The sequence below is a fragment of the Sceloporus occidentalis genome, unplaced genomic scaffold (assembly GCF_023333645.1).
Source record: "Sceloporus occidentalis isolate IW3139 unplaced genomic scaffold, rSceOcc1.0.p SCAF_13, whole genome shotgun sequence".
Taxonomy (NCBI): Eukaryota; Metazoa; Chordata; class Lepidosauria; order Squamata; family Phrynosomatidae; genus Sceloporus; species Sceloporus occidentalis.
In genome coordinates, this window is record NW_028316993.1 from 3,070,252 (window position 1) to 3,094,657 (window position 24,406).

A 24,406-nucleotide genomic window follows, 5' to 3' on the forward strand; every position below is an offset into this window, starting at 1 on the left:
TATTATTATTATTATTATTATTATAGTCCAACACTCAAAACCATGTCTCCAAATTGATGACCCCTAGATTTATTTCATTTATATGTCACCTTTCTCCCCAGAGGCACCCCAGGCGGCTCACAGACAAAACCAAGATCTTCCCAGCAGCACATAAAAAACCAATCTCTTGTATTGTTTGAAATAAGATGCTTTATTGAAGCTGCCATTTAAAACTGCATTTCGGTCTCAAGTTAAGGGCAGGTCCCAAGACCAGGGAAAGAAGGTATACAGAGGAATGTGGCCTGGGCTTCTCTCTTTTTCTCCTCTCCTTAAAGCAATCCCCTTTTCTGAGTTTAGTACTGGATATAAGAAAGGACCACATCGCCGTCGATCTCCAGGGTGTTAATGTGCTGGAAGTTGTGGAAACGGTGGTTGTAGTTGAAGAGAGGCTGGCCGTTGGCAAACACCTTGAACCGTTGGTTTCCGCATCGGATGGAAAGCTGTGTAAAGATAAAATCAAGGACGGGGATTAGAGATGAGGAACTGGCACACAGGGCATTTGAGAAGAAAGCATTACTGGGCATCCCATGTTCAAGCGCTCATGCGCAATACAATCCTGATGGAGGATTTCTTTGGTCCATACAATCCTAATATTCAGATTATGTTGGGGGTCTGTTTTTTAAAGGTGGATGTCAATACTGAGCTATAAATATAACCTACAAACATCAGTAACCTGTTGTAGAATACTTACAAGTTAATTCTGGCTTATGGCGACTCTAGGACACACTTATCATAGGGTTTTCTTGGCAAGGTTTGTTCAGAGGAGCCTTGCCATTGCCATCCTCTGAGGCTGAGAGAGTGTGACTTGGCCAAGGATAGCCAGTGGGGCTCCATGGCCAAACTGGGATTCGAACCCTGGTCTCCCAGTGTCTTAATCCAATGCTCAAGCCATTGCACCACATTGGCCCCATCAGTATCCTAGCAATTATTAATTATTCTGCCCATTATCAGAAATTAATTAAATTAATTAAAAAGGAGAAACATCCCTAAAGCTCTTATCAAAGCTTATTAAAATTGGTTTTAAAAAACCCACAACTGATTTATGCCACTCAAACCTCTTCCAAATAAATACAATCTGGATTCTTTCTGGATTTCCCAAGAGAGGCAATACTGAGCACTTCCACCAGAGGGCAGCAAAATCCGTATCTCGTCCTATATTCCTCATTCACTCTGGCTTGCTTTTGCATTGGAAATTGGAATCGAACTCAGCTCTTAGGGAAAATACTTACGTCAAAGTACTGTCCACGCTGGAAGGGATTGAAAGACAATTCCCGCTCTTCAGTGCCCCAGCGTCCGCCCAGGAAGCTGTTTCGTACCACGGTCCGCTCATCCATGCGCGGGTTGATGTGCAGGACGACCTCTTGGCCGGCTTTGAAATTGATCCGGAATCTGCGACAGATAAGAAAAGATGCAAATACAGCATCATCCGTTCTGGATTTAATCCCCTGCCGGATGGTCCAACCATTCAAATCCAATGGCCAATCCTAACTAAAATATTGTATATATTCATGTACAAGTCCTTTGTTACATCCCCCTCGACTTATCCATGGGTCATATATGTAAGCTGAGTCCTGAAACCATATGAGTAATTCAATGCTTTATCTAAAAGTCCAAACAAAGATGATAAATGATATAGTGGGTTATGTTTGTTTTATATAGGAATCCTCAATACTAATTGCATTCACAGTTAAGTAAGTCAGGATGCAAGGTGCATTTAGCCACCTGCAATAAGTAGCCCAATAAGTAGCCTTTGCCTCTGCTCATAACAGGTGTTTTTCATTACACACAGTTAGTACCTAAATTACAGCAGGGCTGCTTCATAGTAAGGTTTGGAGACATAATCTGCTTGGAATTGGGAGCCATGAGTTACCTATACGATATGTGAGTACCATTTGCCTTTGTTTTAATTATTCAATATTATGGATTCTTAAAAGCATATATGTGTGTGTGTGTATGTATAAATACCAAGTGCTGTAGGCACACACATAAACAGCACACATATGTGTGTGTTTATATACACATGCTTATGTAGGGATCATAAATACGAATTGGTTACGAATGCATAACTCTCTGGAAGGCGCTCATAACTACAGTTGTGAATCCCAGCCTATTGCAATTGCTTTCTCTGCAAGTATCCAGATAAAGGTATAGCAAACCATACCTCTTTGCGTCTTGGGGGATGAATCCTCTCACCACAACGGTCCTCTTGGACCCCAGCCCTCCGGGGAAGTTGCCCACGTATGGCACTTGCTAAAAAAAGAAATTATTATTATTATTATTATTATTATTATTATTATTAAAGTTTATTTATATAGCGCTATAGATTTACACTTAAAACCCTTTACACTTACACTTAAAAGCAACCGCTGGATAAATTGACCCAAACAAAGGAGAAGAATGACTAAAGATGCAGCTGCAAGCTGGGATGAACCTTTGCTATTCAAAGGTTAAGTTAAATTGATTTCCCATTCTTCATCACTGAAGACAATTGGGGGACTCTGGGTAAAGGACTAAAGCTGACCCTTTCCTTTCCTTTCCCATCCTGCCCAGCAATGAGCTGTTATTTCTACTTTTTGATACCAACGCAGGCTGTTTTCTGTTAAATGAGAGAGAAATACCGATGCACCAAATGCACCTGAGGAAGTAGACTGAAGTCTACAAAAGAAGCTCATGCTGCCAACTTCAGTCTTTCAGTGAGACTCAAAAGTGCTACAGCTATGGTTCTCAACCTTTGATCCTCCAGCCGTTTTGGACTACAGCACCCAGAAGCCTTTGCCAGCATGGCCAATGACGAGGGAACCTGGGAGATGAAGTCAAAAACATCTGGAGGACCAGAGGTTGAGAGCCACTCTGCTCCAAGATCTCTCTACATACTGATTCTACAGACTAACGGGGCTATATCTTTGAATCCTGTACTAGCAAGAAATGTCTGGGTACTTACTGGGTGGTAGGAAGCTGGTGCGGACATCATCTGGGTGGGAAAGAAAATAAAATAGGTTGTTAGCCAAGGCAGACATAAAATCATAGAGTTGGAAAAGGCCCCAAGGACCATCCTGTCCAACCCCATTCTGCCATGCAGGAACTCACAATCAAAGCATCCCCAAAAGATGGCCATCCAGCCTCTGCTTAAAGACCTCCTATCAATACATTCAGCATCAGGAGCATGGCCATCGTCATTGGGGAGAAATAGTTAACTGAAGACATACCCAGAAGCTAATCTTAGTTCATCCCCATCCAGTTTGGAGTCACCATAAAACAGAGAATGCCCCCAAAGGACCTTGAATTCGGGTCTGCTATGTCTAAAAACAACCCCTAACCCCTAATCTAGGGCCTGTCCACACTGCGCAGTTACGGTGCTATGGTTCCACTTAAATGGAGTATATGGTCGGCCGTCCACATTTGCGGATTTGACTTTGGTGGATTTGATTATTCACGGATTTCATTGATACGTTAAATCTCTAGGTCCTCCGGCGCAACTCTGTGGTCAACTTCCACCAAAAGTCACACTGGAGGACCGAGAGATTGTGTAGAGAGGACACATCTCTAGCCATTTGTAGGTCCTCCAGCGCAATTCTGTGGTCAATTTTTATCGGACGTTGACCATAGAGTTGTGCTGGAGGACTTAGAGACTCCTAGAAAGGTGCTCTCTTGGTGTGTGTGTGTGTGTGTGTGTGTGTATGCACATGCAGTTTTTCTACTTCCATGGGGATCCTGTAGCCTTAACCCCATTAAATATGGAGGGCCCTCTGTATTTCTATCTAAGCAACTATGTCTGTTGGAAGTGAGATTCTTTACTTATTTGAGTACTTACAGGAAGGTTTGAAGGTGGGTATCCCATGCCCTAAAGAAGAAAAGACATATATAATGAGGCAGGAAAGATGAAATCATATATCATGGCACAAGATAAGCTTAGGATAGGAACCTCGCTGATCCTTAAGACATATAGCCTTGGTTTGCATCCATGTCAAAGCATTCTTTATGGAACAAGTCTCCCAATCTGTTTCAAAACGGGAAAAGGAAGCAAAGAGCTAAAATAATAACAAAATACCAGCAGTTATATACAATTATATATACAATTAAAACAAATGGATATACAAATGAAATATGTCTAGACAAATTAAATATGTATATACAAATTAATTTGTATATACAAGTTAAAATGAACATTAAAAAGGTTTCTTGACCCCTCTGTGCAAGAAAAACCTAGTCTAACTTGCATAGTCTCCCTCCTTATCCATGGATTTTTATACATGGATTCAAGTATCCACATCTTGAAAGTATCCCCCCAAAAGTCTAAATTCCAAATAGCAAACCTTGATTTTCTGTTCTACATAAGGGACACCATTTTGCTGTGCCATTGTATTTAATGGGACTTGAACATCCGTGGGTTTAGGTATCCACAGAGGGGTCCTGGAACCAAATCCCAACAGCTAAGAAGGACCCAATGTAGTAGAGTGAAAGAATAGGCATTTGCATTACTCACCGGTCCTGCCATTGGTGGACAAGGCTGTCCTGGCATCCCCTACACCAAAAAGAGAGAAAAGAGAGAGCAAAATCAATGGAAGTGAGTGGGTTTTAGTCTATGGATTGTATTGCTGCTCCATGCAGGAAGAGAGGAACTGCCTCACTGAAGAGTCAGACTCTCAATCCATTGAGCTCAGTATTGTGAATTCAAGGGGATCACCAGGATTTTTTGCTGGTCCTGTCTTAAGATGTTTGGTGGTCTATCATCCAATTAAAATCCAGGCCTGACACTGGATTTTGTTATCTATGGGGAGTCCAAGAACCAAACCCCAGCGGATACCAAGGACCCACTGTAAATGTTTTCCATGTTGTAAAGGTCATAAAGGCTGGATCCAGGGAACCATTCAGTGGTCTCGCTTTGGACCCTATGCCTTGCTCATGTCACCTTTGCTATTTCAGACCTCTGCCGGGCAGTGAATCTCACCTTCATGTGACACATGGCAAGTATGCATAGCGTATAATGACCCGTTTTGAGGGGGGTTCCTTAAAAATAGGTCTGGGGTCCCTGAAGTAGAATTGTTGGGAAATCCCATGCCATCCCCACAACCCTTTGGAGATTTGGGATACTCACGCCGCCCCCCATCATGCCGCCTCCCATCATGCCGCCCCCCATGACGGTCATCGACTGTAGCTCCAGGTCTCCATCGGCGCTCACAACCTCCACTCGCTCTGGAGGGATCCTATGCTGATAATTGCAGAAGGGGTTCCTATTCACCAGGATCTAGATGGAGAAGCAAAGGAAAAGGTTATTAGGATCTCAGCATAGCTGGCATAAACTAAATCCCAAAGCCTCAGGGGACACAAGTGCCCTGTTTCCCAATGAGGGGAGGCATCATGCACAAGCTTTGGAACAGGGATGGAAAGACTGTTTTAAAAGCATTTTGAGAGCTGTCGTGCCCAAAGGGGAGCCTTTTCCAACTTGGGTTGGAGACTGTTCACCCCGACAAACCTGGTATCCGTCGTTATTGACGATAAAGATGATTTCGAAGTGTTGGTCCTTGTGGAAGGGCATGCTCTGGTGCTCCTCTTTCCCCCACTTCCCTGCCTGGAAGGTGTTTAAGACAATCTTATCCTTGCCGTCAAAGCGGGGGTTGAAATGGAGGGCAATGTCAGCCCCATCCTGGGGACCGCAGGCAAAATTCACCCGGAATCTGGAAGAAAAGGAGGGGATGGGAAAGTAGTTAAGGGTAGCCATCTGCTTATTGCATATCTCCAACTTTCTTGGTTTGGCAAGGACAGGCCCAGTTAATCCTCTGTCATCCTACTTTCTCAGCTGCTTTTGAAATGTCCCAGTTTCTCTCTCTTTCTCCCACCTTTGGCTTCATCTTACTTCAATTGCTGCAAAGTGCAAAATTTGTTTGCCCACGATTTACTCAGCCAAAGGGAAGAGGAGAGGAGAGACGGTGGGATCTTGCCCAAAAAGCAAATTGATGCAGCCTCTCCTAACTTGTGCACTCTTCTTTATTAATAAGTTTTGCCGTCTAGACCACACTCTGATGTTGCATGGCCACACATGTGTCCCACTTTTTGTCTATCAAATGTGGGAGGGTATGTAAGACCATTGCAGTGTTGGTACAGTACTACCTCCCTATCTGCAGGTGATACATTTCCAAACTTACCTTGGAGATGTAAACTTTGAATAATGGTGAACCCTATTGAAATTAATAATTTCCAGAAGAAGGCGACCATAGAGTTGCCCTGGAGGACCTAAAAATTCCTGGAGAGAGCATCTCTCTAGCCATTTCTAGGTCCTCCAGCATAGTCAACATCTGCCAGAAGCATACCATAGAATCACACTGTAGGACCCACTGTAATTCTGATTTTATATCTCACCTATCTTTTCAAGAGTGTCCATTATGTTTGGATATGCTTGGCGTAGAATTAAGGGCACAGTTGCTAAAATGGTCATTCTTCCCTTCCACCCCAAAGTGGTACATTACCTCTTGGTGTGATGGGGCACCATCCCTTGCACATAGATGGACATCCCGGGACGGAGACCACCAGGGACCGGCTTGGAATAAGGAAGGGTCTGCAAAACAAGCCAGGGAGGTAGGGATCAAAACACTGAACCAAGCCCTAAATTGTCATACCCTCCAACATTTGACAGATGAAAACCAGGATGCGTGGGATGATGGGGTTTGTAGTCAGACACATCAGGAGGGTGCTGAGATGAGAAAAGTAAACTTAATTTGGCAACTTTTCAGCTTCATAATACGACCCTTGGTTATCCATTGGAGTTTGGTTACAAGACTCTCCTTGGATACCAAAATCCAGGGATGCTCAAGTCCCATTAAATACAATGGGGCAGTGAGATGGTGTCCTTTGCATATAAAATGGCTCTTCCTCTTGTACCTGAGTTTACAGGATCAAACAAGGATCAATAAAAACTGGTTTGGTAACCATTAACCAATCCGACAAAGAGAGAGAGGGCTGGGTGGGGTGGCCAGTTCCAGCAGCGCACCAGTTCTACATTTATGCACAGTATCGGAGGTGCATTGGCTGGTTGGTTGGTTGCCCTTATCAGATCTCTGCATGCGCAATGTTTTAAAAAATCAAGGAAGGAGGGGAGGACATTGCAGCAGATGCTGCTGCCAGCTCCCGCTGAATCAGGGAGTATGTTGAGGAAATGCGCTAACAAGGTAGAGTCATGTGAAACATTAAAGCCTTAATCTATTTATTGACAGCAAAGAATTGATGATTGCTTTGGTCTCCATGCATTTGCAGTGGTAATGAAGTTACGCAGTGGGAGGCACGGTCCCCTATTTACCCACCACCCCAAACCTGGAACCAGCACTGGCCTACACTGCAGGGTGGTTTTATTTTGTATTGGGATGTAACAGCACCTCCTAACTCACACCTTAGACCTTGCAAAGGAAGAAGGTAGGGAGTAAACTAGGTGTAAATGGCTTCACTTCTGGCATGCCCAGAGGAAGACTGGTCACGCAAGGTCAGAGTGTGGCCAAGATGGGCAAAGGTTATTGATGAGGAAGAGCACAGAAGCTAAGCAAGGCCGCAGCAGTTTGCTTTTGCCTGTTTCTTCTGGGAACGGAAAGACTCCATCCTGACTTCTCCTTTCCCCACTCTGAGTCCTTTTGGACTCTGAACTCAATTTGCAGCAACTGGAATAAGCTGAGGACAAAGGGGGAATGGGAAGAGGATAAAGGAACTGGGACATTTTAAAGGCAGCTGGAAAAGGTGAGATGGCAGAGGATTGATTGGAACTGCTGGAGGACATGAATTGCTAGGTTCATACAATTATTTCCTTCTATGTATGTACAGGACTGTTGTCACTGGGTTTGCACTTGTAGCAGAAAGCCAAGTAGGTCCTACAAACCTCAGAATACGGCCTTACTCTTATTCCTCCATAGTTGTTTGCCCTCTTCTACAGATCTTCCCCATCATACAGACTTGTATTTTTTAAGGGAAGCTTTGCTCAGTCATCCAAATCTTCATTTTGAGTGTCTTTCGACAAACCGTTGAGTCATTTTGGAAAACAAATTTGGAAACCAGGTATGGAAAAGTGTAGGATGCTGATCTTAGAAGCAAGCATTCTAAAATCATGGCCCAAAACCCTTCCTTGACAAAGGAGTTGGAGAGAAAAAAGACGGAAGGAGCATTACTATTAGAATTATATTTGCCACATTTGATTTCAGCTACTAGGTCTTCAGAAGAAGCGAAGCGAGTAGTGACTTGTTAATAATTATTAATTATTAATAAACCACTTATTAATTATTAATAAGTCACTACTCACTTCTTGTGAACAGTCCACTGCTTTTATTAATGAGTCTTTCCTGATTTTATTTGTAAGTCATTCCTCACTTTGCTTCTTGTGAAGACTTTATGGATCTTTACCTTAATGCAAAACTATAGTGATTTCAGGAAGAGGAAAAGTGCCTTTGTGAAATGGACAAAAGTGGTATTATTAGAGGACCTTTCAATAGTGGTTCTAAAAAATTAATTGATCAACATTAATTAATTGGTAACTGCTGGGGTTTGGTTTCGGGATCCCCTGTGGACCCCAAAATCCAGGGATGCTGGATGGAAGTCTGGTTATATATATAGGATGCCCACTTACCGGGTTGTATGTTGGCATATAGCCGGGCGCTGGGACGTAAGCCATAGTGTTGGCAGTAGTCTTCCCTCTTCGTAGGAACGGGTCAAGAGCAGACGTAGAAAAAAGCGGAGCAAGCCGACGGAATAACTTTATAGCGCAAGGCTTGCAAAGGTGGGAGGAGCGGCCGAGGGCTTGGCTCTGGCCCACCTGTCGCTCTGGGTGGAAAGTTCAACATACCTGCTTCTCCAGCCAGGTTTCTCCCCATTGAGAATAGAGGAAAGTCCCCACTGTCCTTTCTCCTGATCTAAAGTCCAGGGGTTGAGATCCAATAGTTATAGCCTAGTGCTTGGAGCTAGGGATGTCATGGCTTGTGGCGGGTGGAAACAGAACAAGAAATTAGGGGGGGAACCCATTCCACTTCCCTCTTTGAAGGCTTTTTCCTCCCTGGAAAAATTGAGAGGGAAGTGCTATATAAAATATTTCCTTTGAGATTGTTGAATGAATAAAAGGAGGTGAGACCTTTATTGCTGAGCAGTAAACATTTGCTAAGCGGGTGGTGTGTCTGATGGATGGACAGACCCAGTTTTGGGAACCATCTGAAGGGATTAGGAGGAGGAAAATGGAGGCTTTGGCTTGCCGAGCAAACCGTTAGAAGGATCTCTGACCATGCGCAGAGTGCATTCATCCCTGAGTAACACACCCAAAACTGAATTAATTGATGGAAGGAATCAAAGATATAGCTGTGTTAGTCTGTAGAATAGTATGTTGAGAGAACTTGTAGCATCTTTGAGATTTAGTGAAAGAAAGAATTCGGCCGCATGAGCTTTCCTATGCATTTAGGTGCATTTAGTGGAGTGGAAAATGTAGTTTGAAGAAAGAAAGGCAACACAGTTACCCCAGGAATAAAATGGACCTACAATTTCTGGTGAGAAATCTGACTGGAGATTTTGCCCCAGAATGACATGGATGGATGCTGCCTGACCTTATTCAAGAATGAAGCAGGGAACCAGGGCAGAAGGGATGTTGCATATTGTCTTCTAGGCCCCTAATATTCATTATTGTATATTGCAGAGGCTGTCTTCTTCTTCGTCTCTTCCACAGAGTCTAGAACTGAGCTCTGCCACACATACAAAAAGGCTGACATGCATCCTCCCCTGCACCGCCAGTTCACTAGCGAGGACAAGACACACTGCGCATGCTCAAAGAGAATTCTGGACAAGTTCCTACATTGCACATGCATGTTCTTTAGAGCCTCCCCTACTCTATGGCTGTTAAGGAAGAGACTTCTGCTCTGCTGCTGTTTATGGATCCAGCTGGGAAGTGGAGAGGCATGGCTGGAATAGAATAGAAATGGCTGGTCTTGGCTGTTAGGGGAAGACAAATGGGAGCAATCTTAGCCTGGGTCAATAAATGGCAGATGTAGCCCACCTTTAGGTTTGAGTTGCATGGGGTGAGGGTACGTTTTGGGCAATAAAGGGCTAGTGAATATATCCTTATACCACTCATACATTCCTGTAACCCAGAGTTACACATACATGTGTCTCCAATAGGATTCCAGACTTTATTACCATATATACTCATGCGCATGTCGACCACATGCATAAGTTTTAAGGCCAAAGGCATGGATTTTGAGATGACCTGTGGACAGGTCGAGGGTAAAACTTAGAGGTGTGTAACAAAGGATGTAAAGGGGGAAACGCCATTTCCCTCCCTCCTTCTCCAGACCTCTCCCAACCACCTGGTATCACTGGAGGAGAAAATGTAAACATCAGACTGAAAAGGAAAGGAAGCGTGTTAAATGGGGTGTTTGGTGAGGAGAGAGATCCAGGCTGCTCTTTCAGAAATCAGTGCCAAGGCACATTGGGCAGTGCTTCTTTCAGGATCTTTCTCAGCAGTATTATTCTCTTTTCCAATGAGTTTTTGTTGTTGTTGTTAACTGCCCTCGGGTCAATTTCGACCCATGAAGACCTTGTGGATGAGACATCTCCAAGATTACTTGCTCTCCACTGCTTTGCTTAGTTCCTGCAAATTCATACCTGTGACCTCCTTAATAAGAGTCCATCCATTCTAGTATGCAGCTTTCCTCTCTTTCTACTTCCCTCCACCTTTCCTAGCATTATTGTTTTTCCAGTGAGTTGTGCATTCTCACAATGTGGCCAAAGTACGACAGCCTCAGTTTGATCATCTTGGCTTCCAGGGAGACTTCAGGCTTGATCTGCTCTAGGACCCTCTGGTTTGTCTTTTTGGCTCTTCGTGGTATCTTCAGTACTCTTCTCCACCATCTATTGCTGTATTGACCCGTATATAAATAATATAAGTCGACCCGGGATTTGGGGATCCATTTTTGGGCATATTTTTTTTTTACTTATAGTCAAGTATATGCAGTATATCCCACAGTCCTGGCCTGGGCTCTACCATTCGTCAAACTCTGAATCCAAGCTCTCTCTGTCATCTGAACAGAAAGACCTTTGCCGAACAAACCCTTAAAACCGCCTCCCAGGCCAGCCCAGTAGGGACAACCATCTCTGAGGTGTGTGTGAGGTGTGTGTGTGTGTACAGGTGTGTAGAAGATCCTGTCGGAAACAGGTAACGTCTTAAAGCTGCTTCTCACAAGGTGGAGGGTGGGTTGGGTGATGGAGGTAATTGGTGGGTGTGCTGTTTGCCAACGCTGGGCCGGGCAGCTGAGCTAAATTGTCAGCAAACAAACCCATGGGTTGTGGAATGGGGGCACCTTACTGGGTGAGGCGATGGGCTTCCATGGAAACCAGCTTGTCCTGGTGAGGGTTGGGCATCTTTGGGGCAGAGGGCATTGCGTGGGGCAGCGGAGGAGGAAGAGAAGGTGCGCGAAATGGACAAAGGATGCATTAGTCTTACCAACGGAGACAACGCCCTGCCAGTTGGACTCTGGCCCCTGTGGCTGAGCGGAGGAAGCAGGGAGATGGCACAGGAAGGGAAGAGAGAGAGGGCATACCTGAGATGAAAGGTGGCTCCATCTTTGTCAGAAGCAGGATGCGTGGGCATACATGGATGTGTGGAGAGATGCATGCCTTCATAAACAGCCACAGAGTTCTCCCATGTTCAGTCCTGAGCAGGAAGCGTGCTTCTCTTTCTGTTCACATTAGTGTTGTGTGGTAGTTGGAACTCTAGACTAAGATTTGGAAAATCCAGATTTAAGTCCCAGATAGCCCTGACACCCACGGGGTGAATTCGGCTGCACCTCTACTCAGCCTGGCCTATATCTCACAAACGTGTAGTGAGAACAAACTGGTTAGAAGTGAACCGTGTACCTTGAGCTCTTTGGAAGAAAGATAGGGCAGAAGTGTAACTAGTAAAAGTTAAAACAAGCAAACAATTATTGCAATAAGAAAAGAGTCTGCTCACCTGTCCCCTTGTTGACTTTGTCCTTTGACTCAAAAAGCAATCATTGGATACTCAGGCAATGCCATCTTCTAGCCATTTTGCCATGGTCACTTCCAAAAATAATCATACTGTGGTTTCAGAATGTGCATTTTTTCCTCTTGCAAACATAGGTCAGAATGTTGCTGATGACTTTTGCATGCAGGAATTAAAATTGCGCAGTTGTGTAAAGTCCATATCCGGTACAGGGCTGGTTATGTCACCACATAACAGGCCCAGCAAAGTAACCAATGCACAATGGGACTGATGTGTCTCGGTCTTTATGCACACTGCATTGATCCTGATGCACATCAGGCACTTTTGACAGCGACCTGTTTACACATCTTCACAACTCTAAAGGATTTTTAGCATCTCTGCTACGTAGCTATATACAGATTTATGTAACAGGTAACATAGGATTTTAGTTTTAATATTTCACAGACATAAGCTCTAGAAACTTCAGAAGTACAGATCTAGGGATTAAAAACACATGTATGTCCAGCTGTACTCTAGAAAATGCAAATGATATTTGAAATGCAGGTTCCCACTGGTTTGGAAAAGTTACTTTCTTTGGTCTACAGCTCCTCACAGCCATGCTATCTGGAGGATTCATGGATTTCTAATAAAAAAGTGACTGCTATGCCCTGGCTCTCAACCAAAGCCCTGATCTCTCCTCCCATCTCCCAGGCAAGAAGCCATGACCAGAAGAAAACTACCCTTTGCCCTTAACAGCTCGATCTTTATGGCTGTTTGCTAAGCTTCGCTTATCAGCAGCCCCATTACCTGCCGATTTCAATCTGTTAGCAACCAACTCTGGGCTGGTGTCCGCCTGAGTGGCTCCAGAACTGGGATGGGGCTTTAAAAAATGCTTGGAGGTTATTTACCAAGGTTCAGAAGCCAGCTTGGTTCTGATGGGCACAAAGATTAGGAGGCTCACTGAATGCTGTATGATGGGTGCAGAAGCTGTGCCAATGAATTTTAAGCCTGGCAACTCAAGACCCTTTTAACGGGAAATACCCAGGCCTCCTTCATGCAAAAGGGCCAGAAGCATTGGCTTCAGGCTGTGAGGCATGTCCATTTTGGGGACACGGTGGACCTCCGATCGCCAGTCGCCCAAAGCCTCCCAACCTCCCCAAATTTTCCACAGGATTCTCAGGTTAATTTTTGCCCCAAATCATACAGAAAGCTCACCTCCCAACTGTGCGAAAACATGCAAAAATATCCTCACAAGCACCCTAGAGCCCTCTATTACCACTGAATATCTCCATTCTCCTCTGCAGTCCCTCTCGAAATGGTGACAGCATGGGACACAACGTCACTGCCTTTTGCCACTTTGAGAGAGACTGCAGAGGCAAATGGAGATACTTGAGGGTATTACAAGGTTTGGGGATGATTGGTAAGGCTTGTGGAGGGTTGGTTTACAGTCCACAAGGGCAGTGTCCCCGACCCCCATGGAGTTGCCCACTCAATTTAATCTGATGCACTAAGAGTGAAACAACATGGGTTCGATTCCCCCATTCCAAAACCTCTGTGGATAATCCTGCTTAGAACAGCCTGTTTGGTTTGGTTCTTAATTTTTGTTATGTGCTTGTGTTTATTTCCTTTTGTGTCAACTGCTTGAAGTATTTTTAAATAACAGCAATATTAACTAAGCAAAACAACAGAGAACCAATATGTAGAGATCTTGAAGCACCTTTGAGACTAACTGAAAGAAAGAAGTTGGCAGCATGAGCTTTCATAGTCTTTAGTCTACTTCCTCAGATGCATTTGGTGGAAATGCATCTCTACCAGATGCATCTGAGGAAGCAGACTTAAGTTTATGAAAGCTCATGCTGCCAACGTCTTTCTTTCAGTTAGTCTCAAAAGTGCTACAAGATCTCTCTACATACAGATTCTACAGAGTAACACGGCTATATCTTTGACTTCTACAACAAAGGATCAAGACAACTCACCTTAGAAGGTTATTAAAATAGACTTTAATTTGTTCAATAAATTTCTCCTTTCTACAAACTGTTGTGCGTGCTTAACATTTATTTTACTTCTGTTGCAAATTGCCAAATTTTCCAAGAACAGGATTTTGCCCTCCTGTCACCCCCCCCCCCCAAACATTAAACTACCCCAACCACTTCCAGCTTTCAGTTACAAGTCCAATTGCTTCAAAGAAACACACAGCTGGGCTGCTGTTGGCAAGGCACTGGTTACCGTTTCTTTAGCGTGGGCTTGGAGTCCAGTCTGGCCCATATGGCAGTCTGACCCAAGCCCTTGGGATGAGGGTCAGCCGTCTCCACCAAACACAGGAGAATGCACTTAAAGCTTGGCGTATGTAATCTGCTTGGGGGTCTTTTTTTCCATGGCGGCTTGGGCAGACTTGATGAGGTCCTCTGTCTGCAGCATGCTCATGTTCCATGTGGCCTGAAGGATGGAAGAAGACAGGAGTCAATGGGGGCAAAAAGCATATGAGGTGACCCTCTGCCCTCGGACTCACCATTGCGCTGAGATAGTCACCTTTCCACAACTATTCAGTGGCTGATGGAGAGTGCATGGATTGGAGGAGTGCCTGGCTATGTTCCCAGAGCCCAGTCGCAGTGGATCTCAGTGGAAGACATCCCTGGTTTGTATCTGGTTCTGGGAACACAGATAGGTGCTTCTCCAATCTTCCCCACTAGCCACCAGCAGCAGAATGGCTGTTTGGGGGGCTATTGCACTACTATGGTGAGTCCAAGGGGGGGATGACAGGCATGACAGTCCTGCATACAGAACTTAGCCATGTGGACCTCAACCAATGTGTCAAATTTCAATTTGGGGGTGGAAAAGGTCTTCCAAAAAAGGCAAGTTCTTAGGATCAAGAGATGGGACTTTACCTATGTGAAATTTCCCATCACCTTTATGATCAGTGTCCTTTCATTGACTGCAAACCAGCTTGTTGTACATTAGGAAATTTATGCCAGAGTCACAACTAGACCAAATGCAAGACAGAGCTTAGAATTTAACCAGATCTGTTTGCACTTTCCCTGTGAGCATATCATACAAATTGTTTTAATCTCATTGATTTTCTTTTGGAATCAGCACTAGCAGAAGCAAATGCAACTGGACTTTGTCTTAGCGGCAGAACAGGAGTGAGGGAGAAACCTGCTCATGAATTGCAAGGAGATGCTTTATACAGAATTGATCCAGTTTGTCACCAGCTTCCCTGACTGGCAGGGGCAATCCACAACATCTTCCAAGTCCTGTTTCATGAGATGGGGATGCCCAGCACTGAGCATGCCAACTCACTCACCATATACTTCAGGCCTTCAGCCACAGGATGGTCTCTGGAGTACACAAGGTTGACTTTGGAGCCTTGCACGGCAACTGGGCTCTTGCTCGCAATCTCAACAGCCAAGTCGAAGGCGCTCTGCATCATGGCCTCCTTGTCTTGAAACATACGGCTGGGGAAAAATAGGTTTGCAATGGTCAAAGCCATTTCTGATATTATGGATGACACCATCTCATGGCAGAAGGGAGTTAAGGTGGTGGGGTAAAAAACAAACACTTGAAGCTGGTTTGCCGAATCAAACAGTAGTAAAATTAATACTAGTTTTGTTTTTCTTGAGGTGAGGGAGGGGAGACAGAAGAGAAAAGAAAGGATATTTTATTTATAGAAACTAATGGTACATCTACATTGTAGAAATAATGACGTTTGATACCACATCAAGTGCTATAGATTCATCCTATGGAACCCTGGGATTTGTAGCTTTATCAGGTCTTTAGGCTTCTCTGCCAAAATGTGCTGGTGCCTCACAAAATTACAAGTCCCAGGATTCTGTAGGATGATGCCATGGCAGATAAAGTGGTGTTGATCCACTTTATTTTTATAGTGTAGATGCACCCTTAGAGTCTTGTGGAAGCTTAAAAGACTTAACGACGTGTTAGCATAAGGTTTTGTGGACTGCACACTACTTCATCTGACATTTTTAAAAATGAAAAACAGATACAACTAACAGTCACCAAAAATCCTGTTTAACCACTATGGCTGGAATTGTCTATCTTATACAAAGCCATCTGAGATGGGGGCCTTTTCAAGTTTGCAACAACAAATGTATAAATTACATCATGTTCAGATGAACAACTGTTTCCCTTGGTCATTTCCCATAAGAGAAAGATACCCAAATGTTCTACTCTTTCCTCAGAGGGAAAGTAATACAACTCTGGGATCATTTTCATTACCTTTCCCCCATGTTATCTCTCTGAGGGCTACTCAAACCAGACTCAAGGTGTGTCTGCAACACAGATTTATACAGTACTGGCAGGGAACTGGCATTGGGACACATATGTATATCATGTAGATGGCATCTGGAGCACCATCTCCTGATGCTATTCTTCCCCCCAATACACTTTGAAAGACATACAGACTCCTCTAAGAAGGACATTTCTGTTTTGTGTGAGAGCAAGGGAACCAGTGAAGATGTGGCCAGCTATTTCCCTGTAGCTGAGCTCCGTGCAACAGGCATCAGCCAGGTTATCCGGTGGGCCTTGGCAGATCCCAGCAGATGACATCCTTTCAGCACATCCAGCTATGTGAAAAATAGCTGGATGCATCCCTGTTGAACAAACAACACAGAAATGGCTGTACTCCTGACAAGCTGGGTTGGAGATGCCACAATGACCAAAGAAGTGAGTTGAGGTGGCATAAGTCCAACAAATGCCATCTTAACTCACTGGCAGGATGCCTGTTATTTGCTGTTCAAATTTACATCAGTGAATTTTAATCAGTGAATTTGCCTTTTCCATTGCTGCCATAGCCACAAACAGGAACAAGAACAACCTCTTGCAGAGAGGGCTATGGCCCAGGAGGAAGCACTATTATCAGCCGGCGCAATTAAGAACGGGGAAATGAAGCCTTTAGAGGCACACATACCTGACCAAACCGCTGCTCTCGGCCTCTGGAGCCATCATTTTCCGGGCCGTGAAAGTCAGCTCATTCACCAGGCTGGGAGGGGAGCAAAAAATCAATAGGCTCAGGATACATTTTCAATAAAAAGGAAAGGTGTCTGTAAATCCGCTTGCCCATAGAAGATGAAACTTAACCAAGCACCAACCTCTGATTTCCAATGATGCGAGGTAACCGCTGTAGAACACCAACGTCCGCTGCCATCCCTATGTCCACTTCCTGGGTAGAAGGTAGAAAGAGGTATATATATGAAAAGACAGGAAAGGAAAATGAAACAGCTCTTGAATGGAAACAAAGGTGGATTGTCTCTGCCGGTGGGAGGAGAGGCAGATAACTAAGGCTACCAAGCCAGGCAAACCTTCCCAAGGGAAGAAAGGTATTTGGGTTCCTCCTCAAAATCACACACCTTAATTTGGAACCAGGTATCCTGAGTACAGTAGCGGATATCGCAGGCTGAGATGAGATTCATACCTGCAAAAGGAAAAAAAGATTCAATAGTGCTGCTCAGATTTTAATACAGGTCGAGTCTCCCTTATCTGAAATGCTTGGGAGCAGATGTGTTTGGGTTTTGGAATATTCGTATATGCATAGTGAGATATCTTGGAGATGGAACCCAAGTCTACGCATGGCACTTATGTTTCATATAAACCTTATATACATAGCCTAAAGGTACTTTTATACACAATATTGGTAGCAATTTTATGCACGAAGCCAAGTTTGTTCACAATGAAACATCAGGGGCCACTATCACAGCCATAATTTTGAAGTATTTCAAATTTCAGATAAGGGAGATTCAATCTGTATATTTACATCCTAAATGTCTTCCTTCCTTTGTCGAACTTGTGGTGACATATTTATTTCATTTATTCATATATTTATATCTCCCACTTTATATGAATATCTCAAGATGGAGTACAAATAAAACCAATCTAACAAGGCATTTATCACCTCCTGGGCCAAGATATGTGGAGGTTCCCCTCCGGGTACTGACTGGCTCCAGCCCTGCTTAGCTAGAAGCAAGGTATATTTTCCATCTGCTTTCAAGACGCCAGGCCCATCACTCATGAAAAAGGAAAGGCAGTGATGCACTGGAAATGTGCAGAGCCAAAGGTTTGTTTGGCATGACTTAAGCACAGCAACACTGCCCTCTGGGGTTAGAGAGTCTATTCCAAGAAGAGAGAAGGGGGAAAGAGCCAAGCCCCAAAGATTTGCCAGTCCATGGGGAAACTGCCTGTTCATCCCCCTGTAAGACCATTGCCTGGATTCACACAAGGCAGGGTATCTTCAGTATTACAAATGGGAATATTTAAAGAAATGTGCGGTTAAGCAGGTGACCTCAGTCAAAAAAGTGAGTAATTCAGGTTTGTGTGGTCTAGTGGTTTAAGTGCTGGACTAGGAGTGCATCTACATTGTAGAAAAATGCAGTTTGATACCACTTTAAGCGATGTAGCTCCAGCCTATGGAATCCTGCAATTTGGCCTTATAAACAAAGTCTTTAGCCTTCCCTACCAAAGAGTGCTTATATCTCCCAGGATTCTGTAGGATATATTCATCACAGTTAAAGAGGTGTCAAACTTTGAGAGACCAGGGTTCAAATCCCTGCCCAGCTATAGAAATCCACTGCTTAATTTGGAGAAGCCACACTGTCCTAGAGGAAGGCAATTGGAAACCCCTTTCCAAATAAATCTTGCCAAGAAAACCCTAGAATAGGAGTGCCATATTTTTGGAGCCAGTGTGGTGGTGTGGCTTGAGTATGGGACTAGAGACTCTGGGAGACCAGGGTTCAAATACTCCCCCAGCCACAGAAACAGAGAGTGACCTTAAGCAAGTCATACTCTCTCAGCCTCAGAGGACATCAATGGCTTGCTTCCTTTGAAGAAATCCTGCCAACAAAACTGGAAGATAGATAGGGCAGATTTAAGTCAAAATTGACTTGAAGGTACATAACAATGACAGTGGGATCTTCTATAAAGGCTGGTTAATAATTCCAGTTGGCAGAACTCCTGTGGTCTCTCCTCCATCGTATGCATCCCTTGAGATCTGACATTTTGGAGGAGAAGCAACTGCTTCCCTTTCTGCCAGTTTGCTCCCTTCTTAAATAGGCAGCTCCTTATTCTCCTTTCCTGGATTGAGCCAGTGTGGTGTACTGGTCTGATGGTTAGACTGGGAGTCTGGAAGACTAGGCTTCAAATCTGGAGCAAACACAGTCCAGATGTGGCGCTGGGGAACACCAACACTGTCAACTCCTGGGATCCTGACAGGGAGGGAACAAACATCCCCAGGTGAAGGGAGGCTGATGGGACACATTTACATAAATACACGTTTTTGCACAAAAAACAAGAATAGAGAAGCAACTTCTACTTATTTGAATGACACCATTGGCTACCCATATCATAGTTATACCCCAAACAAAGGGGGAGCTGTGGGGCGGGCCTCAAAGTTAGGAAGACAGCTGAGTGAAGTTCCAGGGCTCACCTCCTCCAATGCAGGCCCCATGGATGGCAGCAATGACAGGCTTCGGACACTAAAATGTAGAAAAAGAGGTAAGTCCTGGAGGGACTGCTGCCTTGGCTTCCCAGTCATGGCATCCAACTCCTTCCCCACCTTCTCCAAAACGGTGAAGGTCTCCTGATACTCCCGGATCTTCTTGCGGATGTTCCAAGCCTTCCGGGCTGTGTCGTCTCCGTCCACCATCACAAAAATGCTGCCCATCTCCATCAGGTCGATGCCTGCAGGAGAGCAGGAATTATTATAGCAAGAGAGGTATTCTATGACTGAGCAAGATTTGAACCCTGGTCTGAATCATTCCTGGACACAAGTAATCGGGGCAGGGAAATACAGTAAAACTGCCCTCCAAATGAGACAGAAGCTGTGGCAGAGGTTTGTCTGTGGAATGACTAGAAACCTAGGACCTTTCCTGTCCTTCCTGCTTCATCTCACCTACCTGATGTGAAGATTTTCCCAGCGCCAGATATCACCACTGCATGGCATTCAGAGTCCTGAGAGACCTTGTTGAAACACTCCACCATCTCCCTGTGGCAAAGCAGAAAAGAAAGAGAGGAGGGCTCAGGTGGAGTGGGAGAACTGCTCACCCATTTGGAGCATGGGAAGGGGGAAAGTCACTTGGCTAACACTGAAACATAGGCCAAAATCCTATACAGCTGTATGGAGTGTGACACTCTGCATGCACAGAATTCCATGCCCTCCCCTGCAACATCTGTCAAACCCCATAGAGTTGCTGCTATAACCATTAAATATTGCATATACTCATGCATAAATCTAGTCAAAAAATTAACCCCCAAACCCAACTCATTACTGCATAATGAAAATACATGTCTCCACCCGCAACAAATACATGTTGTGTCATGCCTTCCTCCATCCCTGTAACTTCTCACACCACCCACATCTTTTCCTGACTCAAACAAACCCACTCTTCATGTTCCATGACTGCCATATATGTTACCTCCAGAAGGCAGCATTCATTGCGTTCCTTTTCTCTGGCCGGTTGATCTCTACATGCAAGACTTTCTCACGCACTCGCTCCAACTTCAGGGTCTCATAGGTGTCCACAGCATTGCGCTTCTCCTGCTGCTGCTGTTGCTGCTGCTCCTGTGACGGCATTATCCTTAAAGTGCGGCAGGGAACAGCGCGGACCAACAGATCTGGGGAGGGGGGAAAGTGTAATTTTAGAAGCAGTGAGCAACCTTCCCAACCTCGATTAGCAAGTAACTTGAATCCTTCGGAGAAAGGTCTGTGACTCAGTTGTGGAATATATGTGATGCAGGATGAAGGTTCTTCAACCCTTAGCACCTCCAGGGAAAGAGTCCAGTTTGAAATCTTAAAATTTGTATTATATTGAGTGAGGCCCAGCTCAGTATCTTCTAACCAGTGTTTCCCAAACTTTGATCCTCCACTGCTTCCCAAACCTGGGTCCTTCAGAAGTTTGGGACTTCATCTCCCAGAATTCCTGACTGGTGGCCAAGCTGGCTGGGGCTTCTGGGAGCTGAAGTCCAAAACACCTGAAGGACCAAAGTTTGGGGATGACTGGTCTGCGCTAAGAGCGGCTTTACTTACAGTTGGATTAGATGACTCACAGGGTTCCTTCAACCTTCGCGACAGCGCTCCTCACACTTTGGTGCTTCAGATATTTTGGACTTCTGCTCTCAAAATTCTTGTTGGGCAAGCTAGCAAAGGCTTCTGGGAGTTGAAGTCTGAAACACCTGAAGGACCAAAGACTGGGAGCCACTGCTCTATAATTCTGTTTTCCCTTTTCCCAATTGCATTTGTGAAGCTCAGATGCGTTCACACTCTTAACAATGTGACCAGGAGTGCGAGGGCCCAGTGTCTCTTCACTCTTAAGATCTGCCATTGGCCATGGTTGAGGACTCTGGGACTTATCGGTTGTTGGTGCACCTTCCAGCCATTTCTGACTCATGGCAAACCTATCATAAGTCTTTCTCTGCAAGATTTGTTCACAGGGGGGTTGCCTTTGCCTTCCTCTGAGGTGGAGAGAGTGTGACTTGCCCTAGTGAGCTGCCATGGCTAAGTGGGGAGTCAAACCCTGGTCACCAAAGCCGCAGTCCAATGTTTCCCAAACTTTGGTCCTCCAAATGGTTTGGTTGTTAGCTCCCAGAATTCCTGACTTCTGGCTAAGAGACAGGGGCTTCTGGGAGCTGAATACCTGGAAGAACAAAGTTTGGGAAGCATCACTCAAACCACTACACAACGCATAGTGACCCCTCAACAAACAATATGTTAATGCTCTCTTCTTTTATCCAACCACCACATCATCCGGAAGGGCTCACATCCTTGCATCCTTCCAAGATATTAATCAAATCCCATTCCTGCCACCTGAGTACCTATGGCGAACTTTGGACATGCGATACACCAAGCGTCCGGCTCTAAGGTATGTTTCTGATCAGATAGGATTGGTTCATCGTGTTTTTCTCCTTGATGCAGAGCAGCAAATGATCTCCCATGCGCTCAAGCCAAGGTACACAGTACAAAAGTGCTATTTCGCCACAGGAGACAGAAAATCCCACAGCCATCTTGTCGGTAAAAACAGAGCCACAAAACTAAGTTAACAATTATTCTGAAGTGTGGTGTAATGGTTTAAGCACTGGACTAGGACTCTGGGGAGCAGGGTTCAAATCCTGGCCTATGGAGAGGGCGCACGGTATAGGTATCTACATTTATTCAATTCAATTTCTATGCCACCTTTCTCCCCGAAAGGGGCCCAAGACGGCTCACAAAACAATAGGAGGAGGAGGAGGAGGAGGAGGAGGAGGAAGAGGCAGCAGAAAGCGGCTCAAAGTATCATAAAAGACCTCCTGGGGGATACTGGGAGATATATATATACTGTATGCATATCAATGTGTGAGTGTGCATAAATAAAAGACCTGTTTATTTCCCCCTCCAGTCTTCCTGGGGGATGATGGGAGTTGCAGTCCAAAGGGGCAATTCAGGATTTTAAAAAGGGTGTGTGTGTATACATATATGTGTGTGTGTGTACACACACACACACACACATATATATATAAGACCTGTTTATTTCCCTTCCCCTTGCTAGGGGATGCTGGGAGTTGTAGTCCAAAGGGGCCATCCCCTAATTCAAGTTTTAAACATATGTTTAAAACTTGAATTGGGGGATGGCCCCTTTGGACTACAACTCCCAGCATCCCCAGCAAGGAAATATATACCTGTTTATCCCCTCCCTCGCTCCCTGGGGATGCTGGGAGTTGTAGTCCCAAGGGTCCTTCCCAGCCGGACTCACTTTTCTGGAGCAGCCCCCGCACGACGGCGCCTCCGACCCCGGCCATGACCGACTGAACAACAAGGCGCAGCTGGGATGGAAGGAACCAGAAACCCCGCCCCTTTTACTCACCTGACCACCTGGGTCACATGACACTCCCTAAACAGAGATGGCTTCCCCAGAACAGAAGGGGAAAAGGGGGCGGACCCATAACATAACGCGCCAATCAGCGCCCGCGGCTGCTCTGGAGCGACAGCAGCGAGCGCCCTCTGCTGGGAAGGAAGGGTCAGTGACTTGCAAACTTTGATCCTGCAGAAATGGTGGACTTCAGTTCCCATGATTCCTATCCATTGGCCGCATTGGATAGGGCTTCTGGGAGCCGAAGTCCAAAACATCTGGAGGAGAGCAAAGTTTGTGGATCCCTGCTTCTCAACATGGACATCTTGTACACTGTATATACACTGCAGAAATCAAGCAGCTTGAAACCAGTCATGGCTTGTTCTTGTGGAATTCCGGGACTTGCAGTTTGGTGAGGTATTATTCGCAGAGCCAGCTGGTGTAGTGGTTTGAGGGTTTGATTCCCCAATCAGCCATGAAACCCACTGGGGCAGCCTAATACCGCTTTAATGGCCATTGCTCCATCCTGGGATTTACAGTTTGCTGAAGAACCTGAGCTCTGGCAGAAGCTAAATGACTCACAAAACTACAACTCCCAGGATTCTGCAGCAGAGCCATGGCAGTTAAAGCGGTATCAAAGGGCTGTAACTGTGTAATGTAGAAGGAAAGACTTTAAACTTCAGGAATGGCAGCCACTTCGCATTAGTCTCCGCTTCTCTCAAGGACCAGTATGAAACCAGTATAAAACTCACTTGTCCAAAATGCTTGGGACCAGACGCATTTGGGATAATAGAACATCCGTATTTCCATACGCAATAGTATATTATCATGACAACTGGACCCAAGAGATTCCCAAACTCTGGCCTTCCAGGCGAGCTTTGCACTTCAGCTCCCAGAATCCTAGACCGTTGCCCCAAAGTGACTGAGACTTCTGGGTGCTCAAGTCCACCTGGAGGGCCCAGGTTTGGGAATCATTGCCTTCAACCTTTGGTCCTCTAGATTTTTGAGACTTCAACTCCCAGAATTCCTGAACAATGAGCAGCAGGACTGGGACTTCTGGGAATTGAAGTCCAAAAAATTGGAGAACTACTGCAAGCTTAGATACATAACCCAAAGGTAATCCCATACAGTAATATTTAACAACTTTGTGGATTAAGGTTTCTGTGCAGAGAGCTTAATTTTAAATCTCCAGCCTCTCTCAGAATCCATATAAACCACACACCCGCCAACATTTCAGATGGAAACCGGGACATGGGTGGCCAAGCAACATCAGTGTGGTCAAGGTGGCAAAGGTTGCCAATGAAAAGGCAAAGGGGATAGGAAAGGCTGCAGCAGTTTGCTTGTGCCTTGGTTACAGGGAAGGGCAAGATCCCACCTTCTCTCCTCTCCTCTGAGTTAACCAAATAGAAACCACTTTTGCAATTTGAACTCAGTTAGCAAGGACTGGAATAAGCCAAGGGCAAAGGGAGAAAAGTGGCAGGGAGGGAGGGAGGGAAACTGGGACATTTTAAAAGCAGCTGATAAAATGGCATGGATGTGGCCACTAGGTGGCGCTGTAGCAGGGCTTGTTACAGTTCTAAGTGGCAGTTACATG

At 45.0% G+C, this 24,406-nt stretch overlaps 2 protein-coding genes across 4 annotated transcripts; both read right to left on the reverse strand.

Moving 5' to 3' along the window:
• Positions 1-194: 194 nt before the first annotated feature.
• On the reverse strand, positions 195-8,683 carry LOC149304570 (galectin-6-like). The gene is made up of 10 exons (XM_089478533.1): positions 8,639-8,683; positions 6,504-6,592; positions 5,513-5,714; positions 5,135-5,284; positions 4,523-4,561; positions 3,851-3,880; positions 2,981-3,010; positions 2,201-2,289; positions 1,269-1,428; positions 195-479 (listed from the first exon to the last, which is right to left on the reverse strand). The coding sequence occupies exons 1-10, from the start codon at positions 8,681-8,683 to the stop codon at positions 333-335; spliced, it is 981 nt and encodes a 326-aa protein (XP_089334659.1). The 3' UTR covers positions 195-332.
• A 5,283-nt stretch (positions 8,684-13,966) lies between these two features.
• LOC149304571 (delta(3,5)-Delta(2,4)-dienoyl-CoA isomerase, mitochondrial-like) lies at positions 13,967-22,804 on the reverse strand. 3 transcript variants are annotated; one of them, XM_089478530.1, is made up of 10 exons: positions 22,717-22,804; positions 20,407-20,605; positions 19,888-19,976; positions 19,548-19,672; positions 19,419-19,467; positions 17,350-17,414; positions 17,092-17,162; positions 16,911-16,982; positions 15,291-15,441; positions 13,967-14,425 (listed from the first exon to the last, which is right to left on the reverse strand). In XM_089478530.1, the coding sequence occupies exons 1-10, from the start codon at positions 22,760-22,762 to the stop codon at positions 14,321-14,323; spliced, it is 972 nt and encodes a 323-aa protein (XP_089334656.1). In that variant the 5' UTR covers positions 22,763-22,804; the 3' UTR covers positions 13,967-14,320. The 3 variants fall into 3 exon arrangements, with proteins under 3 accessions (XP_089334656.1, XP_089334657.1, XP_089334658.1); XM_089478531.1 differs by lacking the exon at positions 22,717-22,804 and adding an exon at positions 22,643-22,698; XM_089478532.1 differs by lacking the exons at positions 19,419-19,467; positions 19,548-19,672.
• Positions 22,805-24,406: the final 1,602 nt, after the last annotated feature.

Bases quoted from the DNA above. Each gene is read 5' to 3' on its own strand.
- LOC149304571 (XM_089478530.1), bottom strand. From the start codon at position 22,762: ATGGCCGGGGTCGGAGGCGCCGTCGTGCGGGGGCTGCTCCAGAAAA. The intron at 19,673-19,887 runs GTAGGTGAGATG...GCTCTCCTGCAG, and splicing joins TGGGAAAATCTTCACATCAG to GCATCGACCTGATGGAGATG. The intron at 17,415-19,418 runs GTGAGCCCTGGA...TTCCTTTTGCAG, and splicing joins TGGGGCCTGCATTGGAGGAG to GTATGAATCTCATCTCAGCC.
- LOC149304570 (XM_089478533.1), bottom strand. From the start codon at position 8,683: ATGGCTTACGTCCCAGCGCCCGGCTATATGCCAACATACAACCCG. The intron at 4,562-5,134 runs GTGAGTATCCCA...TTTTTGGTGTAG, and splicing joins GCGGCATGATGGGGGGCGGC to GGGATGCCAGGACAGCCTTG. The intron at 480-1,268 runs GTAAGTATTTTC...ATCTTTACACAG, and splicing joins AGCGTGGACAGTACTTTGAC to CTTTCCATCCGATGCGGAAA.